Genomic DNA, 10,609 nt, shown 5'->3' with positions numbered 1-10,609 from the left:
AAGTTGGCTTAAAACCCAACATTCAGAAAACTAGACCATGGCATCCAGTCCCATCACTTCATGGCAAATAGATGGGGAAACAATGGAAAAAGTGGCAGACTTTATTTTTGGGGGACTCCAAAATCTCTGCAGATGGTGACTGCAGCCATGAAATGAAAAGATGCTTGCTCCTTGGAAGAAAAGCTACAATCAACCTAGACAGCATATTAAAAAGCAGAGGCATTACTTTGCCAAAAAAGGTCCATTAAGCTATGATTTTTTCAGTAGTCATGTGTGGATGTGAGAGTTAGACCATAAAGAAAGCTGAGCACTGAAGAATTGATGCTTTTGAACTGTGGTGTTGGAGAAGACTCTTGAGAGTCCCCTGGACTGCAAGGAGATCCAACCAGTCCATCCTAAAGGAAATCATCCCTGAATATTCATTGGAAGGACTAATGCTAAAGCTGAAACTCCAATACTTTGGCCACTGATGAGAAGAACTGACTCATTTGAAAAGACCCTGATGCTGGGAAAGACTGAAGGCAAGAGGAGAAGGGGACAACAGAGGATCAGATGGTTGGATGCCATTGTGGACCCAATGGACATGAGTTTGAGCAAGCTCTGGGAGTTGGTGATGGACGGGGAAGCCTATCATGCTGCAGTCTATGGGGTCGCAAAGAGTCGGAAGCGACTGAGCGACTGAACTGAACTGATAGCCAGGCATCCCCTTCAAGATCCTTGTGAGAAACAAGACAAACCTGAAAGTTTTTTCAACAAAACTCCAATGTGGAAACTAGCCATGTATACAGAACCCACAGACTCCTCATTTTTGGCTGACTGGAGCTCTAATGTCCACACAGCCCTGGCAGCATCCTACTCTTTTCACTTTTGGGCACTACTCAACTATCAAAATCATGCATTTTGCTACTACAATGGCTGCTGCTGCTGCTGCTGCTAAGTCGCTTCAGTTTTGTCCGACTCTGTGCGACCGCATAGACGGCAGCCCACCAGGCTCCCTCGTCCCTGGGATTCTCCAGGCAAGAACACTGGAGTGGGTTGCCATTTCCTTCTCCAATGCATGAAAGTAAAAAGTGAAAGTGAGGTTGCTCAATCGTGTCCAACTGTTAGTGACCCCATGGACTGCAGCCTACCAGGCTCCTCTGTCCATGGGATTTTCCAGGCAAGAGTACAGGAGTGGGGTGCCATTGCCTTCTCCTACTACAATGGCAAGGAAAACCAAATCAAGGAAATATGTACCCCTCTCTCTCACACACACCCTACCCTACCCACTCCACCCCCACCCTCCTCTTTGCAGGGTATAGAGTGGAACTGGCCTCATTTAGCACCCAAGGCTTTGCTAGTTAGAATTACTAATCAAACATGAGAATTGTTCTAAGTGCTGTGAAAAAGTACAGACTGATTTAACACTGATAGGATGTACCTCAAGGACTAGCTATATAGATAAACATATTACGTCATTACCACAAACTTATTTATTTTTATTTAGTTTTAAATTTTTACTGGAGTATAGTTGATTTACAGTGTTAGTTTCTGCTCTAAAGTGAATCAGTTATACATATATCCACTCTTTTTGAGATTCTTTTTCCATTTGGTCATTACAGAGCGTTGAGTAGAGTTCCCTGTGCTAAATGGTAGGTTCTTATTACCTACCTACTTTTTGTAGTAGAATGCATGTGGCAATCCCAACCTCCCAATTTATCCCTCCCACTCCTGTTCCCTCCCTGGTAACCATAAATTTGTTTTCTACATCTGTGACTCTATTTCTGTTTTGTAAGTAAGTTCATTTGTACCTTTTTTTTTTTTTTAACCACAAACTTATTTGAGTCTCATTTTACTGGTAAGGAAACTAAGGCCATAGAGAGGAGGAGAAACTTACCTTTATATCACAGCCAAGCCACTAAAACCAGGCAGTCTGCCAGAGTCTGTGCTCTTGATCATTCATTATAGAAATTAACTTAAGCAAAGAAGTGAATTGAGAAAAAGTGCTAGAGGAGAAGAAAGCTCAAAGACAGGAGTCCAGTGAGATCAGCTTTATGGGCATTCAGACTTTTCAAATCCTTTGCATGTCTCCATCCCTTAAAACCCTTGACTCCCAGCCTTAGGGAAAGGATGACTAATACTCTATAAGTCCAGGGAGGGTGCCTAATTCCCCATCAGTTCCCAAAGCTAAAACTGATTGACTTAATAATCTCAAGTGCTGCAACTAACACTTTTTTAGACCAATAGCTCAGATGAATCAGCACTGAGTCCAATTTTGTAGAGTTCTGTGAGTCTGAGTGAACTCCGGGAGTTAGTAATGGACAGGGAGGCCTGGCATGCTGCAATTCATGGGGTCGCAGAGTTGGACACGACTGAGCAACTGAATTGAACTGAACTGATTCTGTCTTACATCCCAGTTCTGATAACTGCAAGTAGTGAATGCTGGGGTGAGCTGCCCCCACCCCTCTTTTAGAACCAAGACAGTCATTTTCCCAGCTGCTGAGAATGCTGCCCACTGAAGCCCACCGCACATCCCTTAGAATGGACAAATTTCAAAATACTAATGACACTGCATGCTGGAGAGGATATGCAGGAATTCTCATTCACTGCTGTAAGGAATGCGAAATGGTACAGCCCACTTTGGAGAACAGTTTGGCAGTTTCTTATAAATGGAGCTGCCACATCCAAGTAATGCTCTCTCTTTTTGAACAGCTCACATTCAATGACTAGAAGATCCAGAGGTACAGAGGCCCATTCAACTAAAGGGCCATCCCAGTCCTGAGCTGCCAGGAGGAATGGCTGAGGACTCATTTTAAAAATATCAGAATTCAATAGCCCTCTTTGCCATTTCCACTCCTTCATTCCCTTACAGATGCAGTTTTCAAAAAGACTCCCTTGAATTCTCTTTATGCAAATCATCATCTGATTCCCAGGAGACCTAACCTAAAACAGTTGGTATGAAAGCAGATTGTGTGTTAGTCGCTCAGTCATGTCCAACTCTTTGCAAACCCTCCAGGTTCCTCTGTCCATGGGATTCTCCAGGCAAGATTATTGGAGTGGGTTGCCATTTCCTTCTCCAATGGAAGTAGATTATAAGATAATATTTTGGAACTGGATCACCAACTGTCAATGAGGACATTGTCATTGGTGGTAGGTGGAATACTGATAGTTCCCAGCATGATATGGAGGTGCAATTGTTAAAACTTTTATTGTGGGTGAAAGGGAAGGGTTTCACTGGCGGTACAACATTGGGAGTTTGAGAAGTTAGGGAAAGAGGTAATTATAAGCAGTATAGAATCTCAGCATTCAAAAACACTAAGATCATGGCAACCAGTCCCATCACTTCATGGCAAATAGATGGGAGAAAAGTGGAAAGTGACAGGTTTTATTTTCTTGGGCTCCAAAATCACTGCAGATGGTGACTGCAGCCATGAAATTAAAAGATGTTTGTTTCTTGGAAGAAAAGCTACGACAAAACCTAGTTGCTGTTGTTTAATTGCTCAGTTGTGTCTGACACTTTGTGACTCCATGGATCCCAGCACGTTACGCTTCCCTGTCCTTCACTATCTTCCACAGTTTGCTCAAATTCATGTCCATTGAGTCGATGATGTCACCCAACCATCTCATCCTCTATCACACCCTTCTCCTCCTGCCCTCAATCTTTCCCAGCATCAGGATATTTTCTAATGAGTCGGTTCTTCACATCAGGTGGCCAAAATATTGGAGCTTCAGCCTCAGCATCAGTCCTTCCAACGAATATTCAGGGTTGATGTCCTTTAGGGTTGACTGATTTGATCTCTTTCATGTCCAAGGGACTCTCAAGAGACTTCTCCAGCACCACAGTTCAAAAACATCAATTCCTTGGCACTCAACCTTCTTTATGCTTTATTTTAAAAGCAGAGACATCACTTAGCTGACAAAGGTGAGCATAATCAAAGCTATGGTGATTTCAGCAGTCATGTATGGATGTGAGAGTTAGATCATGAAGAAGTCTGAGCACTGAAGAACTGATGCTTTTGAACTGTGGTGTTGGAGAAGACTCTTGAGAGTCCTTTGGACTGCAAGGAGATCAAACCAGTCAATCCTAAAAGAAATCAACCCTGAATATTCATTGGAAGCGCTAATGCTGAAGCTGAAACTGCAATACTTTGGCCATCTGATGTGAAGAGCTGACTCACTGGAAAAGACACTGATGCTGGGAAAGATTGAGGGCAGGAGGAGAAGGGGGCTACAGAGGATGAGATGGTTGGATGGCATCACAAACTCGATGGACATGAGTCTGAACAAAGTCCAGGAGATAGTGAAGCAATCCATGGGATCACAAAGAGTTGGACACAACTGAATGACTGAACAATGACAATAGAATCAAATGGCTCTTGCTAAGTCTTACTTATTCTCTTCACAGGCATAAGACAAAGAAAGGCTGAGGTAATTAATTGCCAGTTTAAGGTTTGAGGCCAGAGGCCTCCAGTACAGCAAATAAAAATACTCATTTACTGTTGAAGGACAGAAAAAACATAGCTCTAGGTTTTTGTAAGAGTAATGAAGTTTCAGAGTAGGTTGAGTTCTCAGCCAGAGCAAGATTGCTAAACCAAAGTGAAGCTCTGATTGGGAGGGAATAAGATCCACAGACTTGGGGACGTCTTGGTTGACACATTTGAAAATATTGAATCCCCAGATTCCCTTGAACTTTCTGGGTGTACAGCAACCCATTAAATCCTGCTCCCCTATTGGAGATGATGTCTTACACAAGTGTCTTATGCCATTTCTGATGATCCACCCATATTTTCTCCTGGCCACCAGTCTAATAAATAAGATTAAGATACAACATAACCCAGCCAGAGAAGTATTGGGTCTGCCAAGGGAAGACAAGGACACTGAAGGAGTGGCCCATATGTACCGGCAGGTAGTGGGAAAGTTTATCTGGAAATGGATACTGAAGGTGCTGGATCAGAGGGTGGAATATAAAGCTGGTTAAGGGACAGTCCTCGTGACTCATATGGTAAAGAATCGGCCTGCAATACGGGAGACCTGGGCTTGATCCTTGGTTTTGAAGATTCCCTGGAGGAGGGCATGATAACCCACTCCAGTATTCTTACCTGGAGAATCCCCATGGACTGTAGCCTGTCCAAGGGGTTGCAAAGAGCTGGACATGATGGAGCAACTAAGCACAGCAAGGGATAGTTTATCAATATGGTTGGAATTCAACTCTTTAATACATCATATATATGACTCTTTGTGATATGATTTTTGCATGTCTTTCAAATCGGAGGTTTTGTCTTAATTTGCCCCCTCTGTTCCAATAATACCAAGTTACTTGGCCAAGTTATTTCACTCCTCTGTAAAACCATTAACAACTCTCTCCATCTAGAATGTTTACCCTACTCCACCCCCATTCTACCCCTGCCTTAGACACCTATAGCCTACTTCTATTTCACACAGCCAATCTGGGAATCTTATCTGATAATGGAAATAGAAATTAATACATCCTTTTTGAGAAACAATTTTGCAATACTGACAGCCTTAAAATGGTTCAGGAACCCCACTTTTCTGGTGGGTGGGGATCTGAAATTTTCAAAAATTTATGCACAAAGATGTTAAAAATGGCATATTTATTATCATGAAAATCAATGTAACCAATATCTGAAAGCATAGGTTTATGGAAATTATATCCATACCAAACAATTGAGTGTAGTTATTGAAAATGATGTGTTTAAATAATTTGCAATAAGAAAATGTTTATGATACACTAAATAAAAAATGAAATTATTAGTACCAAAACTTTGCAATAATGTGATAGGAAAAAATATTGAAAAAATATTACAAAATTTAACAATTGTTATTGCCTGAGATGAAAGTGAAAGAGGAAAGTAAAAAAGTTGGCTTAAAGCTCAACATTCAGAAAATGAAGATCATGGCATCTGGTCCCATCACTTCATGGGAAATAGATGGGGAAACAGTGGAAACAGTGTCAGACTCTATTTTTTTGGGCTCCAAGATCACTGCAGATGGTGACTGCAGCCATGAAATTAAAAGTTGCTTACTCCTTGGAAGGAAAGTTATGACCAACCTAAATAGCATATTGAAAAGCAGAGACATTACTTTGCCAACAAAGGTCCATCTAGTCAAGGCTACAGTTTTTCCAGTGGTCATGTATGGATGTGAGAGTTGGACTGGGAAGAAAGCTGAGCGCCGAAGAATTGATGCTTTTGAACTGTGGTGTTGGAGAAGACTCTTGAGAGGCCCTTGGACTGCAAGGAGATCCAACCAGTCCACTCTAAAGGAGATCAGTCCCAGGTGTTCTTTGGAAGGAATGATGCTAAAGCTGAAACTCCAGTACTTTGGCCACCTCATGTGAAGAGTTGACTCACTGGAAAAGACTCTGATGCTGGGAGGGATTGGGAGCTGGAGGAGAAGGGGACAACAGAGGATGAGATGACTTGACGGACGTGGGTTTGGGTGAACTCCGGGAGTTGGTGATGGACAGGGAGGCCTGGCATCCTGCAATTCATGGGGTCGCAAAGAGTCAGACACGACTGAGCGATTGAACTGAACTGAACTGAAAGTAAATTTACTTAAATTTCCTTTTTTCTTATGCTTTTCCATATTGCCAAATTGGCTCAGGGAACAGATACTGCTTTCAGAATCAAGATTCAGCTTAAAGTATCACCTCTGGAAAGAAAAGACCTTTTTTCTCACAGTGTGGAGAATATGTGTGTGTGTGTGTGTATATATATATATATATATATATATATATATATATATATATATATATAAAATCATTGTCCTTACCAAAGACAACCACATATTCACCCATCCGCACCCTTCACTAGGATTATGAAGATAAGAATCTTGTCATTTATTTCTATAACTTAGGCATCTATGCACTGCCTGGCAAATAGCAGCTTCCTAACAAATTGTTTTCTTTCTTTTTCTTTGGTGGGAGGTTGTTGTTGTTTTCTTTGAACTTTTGACTAAGAACTTTTGACTAAGGTCTCTGTTACTCTGAACCTAAAGAGTAAAAAGCCCAAATTTTATTAAAAGCAAACTTTTTCAAGAAATGCTAGTGTAATTTTTTTTTTGATGAGTAAAATCTATAGTTAGGGATAATTTTTTAAAGATCCAGGATTTCTGACAAAAGGAATAAACTTAAGAGTCAAATATGATGAATGTTGTAATTATTCCCTGAACTATAGTTACACAATATTCATATTAATATTTTCCTCAAAATAAACTGCAAATTTAACACAGTGTCCTTCCAGATGAGTGGGAAGGCAGGCAGGTGTTTTCCCAATGCTGTTCGTCCGTGGGAGCTGTCAGCCCCAGCGCAGTATTTCACAGCTAGACTGTAAACAAAAGTTATTCCAATTGGCTCAACAGTACTTTCAATAGCAAAAGTAACAGAAACGAACGGTCTCTGTTTTCCAAAACTATCATCTTGAGCAGACTTTTATTGTGAAAGCGTTCGTCATTTGCACACATTACTCCCAGCTGGAAATTTGGGTCCAGTTGAACTGTTAAAAAACACATTCTTTCATGTGAGAATTTTGAGCAGCACAAAAGGGATATGAAAATAGACCAAACCTATCCTTCTTGGCAGACAGTGTCTTCTTTAAAATGTAAAGAAAATCTTATTTTGGGAAACTTGTGAAAAATTGGGGGGAAAACCTAGGTCGCTGGGTTTGTCACTAGATTTTCCTCTAGTAATAACCAGAAAGGTCCAGCTACCATTGCCACTCAGTATAAAAATAAACTTTCTTTCAGGGTGTATTTGAGCAGACACCTGTGCGTGGAGGGTTAGGTAGCACCTACATATATTAGGTTATGAGGACGTGGAGGGTGTCCCACAATCATCCTGAAAAAGTATGAGGACCCTATGAAAATCTTCCTTTGGGAGAGAATTCCGTCTCTAAAGAGACGGTTCTAAAGAGGGCAAGGTGAGGTTAGATGGGTGAGGTTAGATCCAGCGTCTGATATCTCAGTTGGTAAGGACTCTGCCTGCAATGCAGGAGACGCAGGTTCCATCCCTGGGTGGGGAAGATCCCCTGGCGAAGGAAATGGCTCCTCACTCCAGTATTCTTGCCTGGAAAATCTCATGGACAGAGGAGCCTGGTGGGCTGCAGTCTATGGGGTCCCAAAGAGTCGGACAACACTGAGTGACTAAACCACCACCACCATCACCAAACCAGCGGGCGCCAAGCGGGCAGTCATCTTGCGGCGCCCCTCCCCCGCCCGCCAACAGCTCGCCCAGAACCTTCCTTCCATCCCGCCCCGCCCCGTCGCGCCCCGCGGGATCCTACCCGCCGGCAACCCCCAGATTCGGACCCGCGGCCAACAACCTCATCCCCCAACCCACTCCGGGCGGCATCCCCTCGAGCCGCCGCGCTCGTCGCGGGACCTGCAGGTACGGCTCGCCCATTGCCCGCGCGGCCCGGGCCGGAAAAGTGACTAACGGCTGCCGCTGGCGCGCAGGGTGCTGAGGAGATGGCGTCGGGGTCCCGGGTGCCTGAGGACGCGGTTCGAGCCGTCAGCCCCGGCCGGCGAGGCGAGAAGATTGTCTCGGCGCTCACCGGGGACTTGGTGATGGCTGCGGCCCTGAAGAGCGCCGCGTCCCCGATGCGGTCGGTGGCGGCCTCCCCTCGCCCGCTGAAGGGGAAAGCGGGCCGGGAGGCGGCCCGGCGGCGGCTCCAGCTCCTGCCGGGCTCTCAGGCCGAGGGCCCGGGACAGGGGCCAGAAGAGGAGGAAGAGGAGCCCCTGCTCTCAGTGCCCGAGGAAGACGAGGAGGCGCAGCCGCTGCCCCCGGTGTGCGCGTTCCCCATGAGGGGGATGTGGCGGGAGGAGAAGGTGGCGCTGTACTGCGACGAAGTGCTGCAGGGCTACAAGGTGAGGACTAGAAGACAGCGGGCCCCGAGGGACTCGGGGCCACCTTCCGTGCGGATGTGGGCACAGAGCGCACAAAGAACCTGCATGTCACAAAAGTAAATTTACTCCACGCTTACAGGACTTCCACCTGGATAGAGATTCCCAGGCCCTGTTAAAGGAATTCCAATTCGATTTTTCCTTCAAACAGATCACATAGCGTTTTCCAGTTTTTTTGAGAGCTGAAGGAAGATAGGCCTTATCAGTGCCCTGGTCATAACTTTTCTTCCCAGGATTAAGCGTCTTTTAATTTCATGGCTGCAGTCACCATCTGCAGTGCTTTGGAGCCCCCCAAAATAAAGTCTGACACTATTTCCACTGTTTCCCCATCTATTTCCCATGAAGTGACGGGACCGGATGCTATGATCTTCGTTTTCTGAATGTTGAGCTTTAAGCCACCTTTTTCACTCTCCTCTTTCACTTTCATCAAGAGGCTTTTTAGTTCCTCTTCACTTTCTGCCATAAGGGTGGTGTCATCTGCATATCTGAGGTTATTGATATTTCTCCCAGCAATCTTGATTCCAGCTTGTGCTTCATCCAGCCCAGCGTTTCTCATGATGTACTCTGCGTAGAAGTTAAATAAGCAGGGTGACAATATACAGCCTTGACGTACTCCTTTTCCTGTTTTACTGTGTCATTAGTCAGGGTTTAATGTCTGAGTTTCATACTAGTTTAGATTATCATCCTGAGGTAGTTGAAATGCAGAAAACCAAATGGGCAAAAATTCTTAGTATGCTCATTTGTTTTATAGAATGGATTTTTATTTTAAAATTTTATGTGCTGAGTAAATTCTAAATAGGTCATTAAATCTTTAAAGTTCAGAAAAAATTGATGACTAGGTTTTTAAACATGATAATAACCATGTTTTTGTATGTATAATTACAGTAGAGCTACCTGGAGTAACAGGCAAGTTTGGCCTTGGGGTACAAAATGAAGCAGGGCAAAGTTTATCAGAGTTTTGCCAAGAGAATGCACTGGTCATAGCAAACACCGTCTTCCAACAACACAAGAGATGACTCTACACGTGGATATCACCAGATGGTCAACACCAAAATCATATTGATTATATTCTTAGCAGCCAAAGATGGAGAAGCTGTATTGCTATTGCTATTGCTAAGTCGCTTCAGTCGTGTCCGACTCTGTGCAACCCCATAGACGGCAGCCCACCAGGCTCCCCCGTCCCTGGGATTCTCCAGGCAAGAACACTAGAGTGGGCTGCCATTTCCTTCTCCAATGCATGAAAGTGAAAAGTGAAAGTGAAGTTTCTCAGTCGTTTCTGACTCTTAGCGACCCCATGGTCTGCAGCCTACCAGGCTCCTCTGTCCATGGTACTCTCCAGGCAAGAGTACTGGAGTGGGGTGCCAAACAAGACCAGAAGCTGACTGTGGCTCAGATCATGAACCCCTTATTGCAAAATTTAGACTTAAATTCAAGAAAGTAGGGAAAGCAACTAGGCCACTCAGGTATGACCTAAGTAAAATCCTTTACGATTATACAGTGGAAGTGAAAAATAGATTCAAAGGATTAGATCTGATGGAATGCCTGAAGAACTATGGACGGAGATTCATGACATCGTACGGGAGACGGTGACCGAGACCATCCCCAATAAAAAGAAATGCAAAAAGGCATAATGATTGTCTGAGAAAGCCTTACAAATAGCTAAGAAAAATAGAGAAATGAAAGGCAAAGGAGAAAAGGGAAGATATACCCA

The 10,609-nt window shown here is 43.8% G+C and overlaps 1 protein-coding gene across 1 annotated transcript in view; it reads left to right on the top strand.

Annotated features, from left to right (window-relative positions):
* The first annotated feature begins 8,266 nt into the window (after positions 1-8,266).
* Positions 8,267-10,609, top strand: part of SHCBP1L (SHC binding and spindle associated 1 like) — a 38,713-nt gene continuing 36,370 nt past the window's right edge. Inside the window, exons 1-2 of the mRNA XM_069544943.1 lie at positions 8,267-8,383; positions 8,452-8,862. Of these exons, the coding sequence (XP_069401044.1) occupies positions 8,464-8,862 (399 nt within the window). The 5' untranslated portion in view covers positions 8,267-8,383; positions 8,452-8,463. The remainder of the gene's footprint in view (positions 8,384-8,451; positions 8,863-10,609) is intronic.

The sequence above is a fragment of the Ovis canadensis genome, chromosome 12, assembly GCF_042477335.2.
Source record: "Ovis canadensis isolate MfBH-ARS-UI-01 breed Bighorn chromosome 12, ARS-UI_OviCan_v2, whole genome shotgun sequence".
NCBI lineage: Eukaryota > Metazoa > Chordata > Mammalia > Artiodactyla > Bovidae > Ovis > Ovis canadensis.
This window is presented reverse-complemented; position numbering and strand designations above follow the sequence as displayed.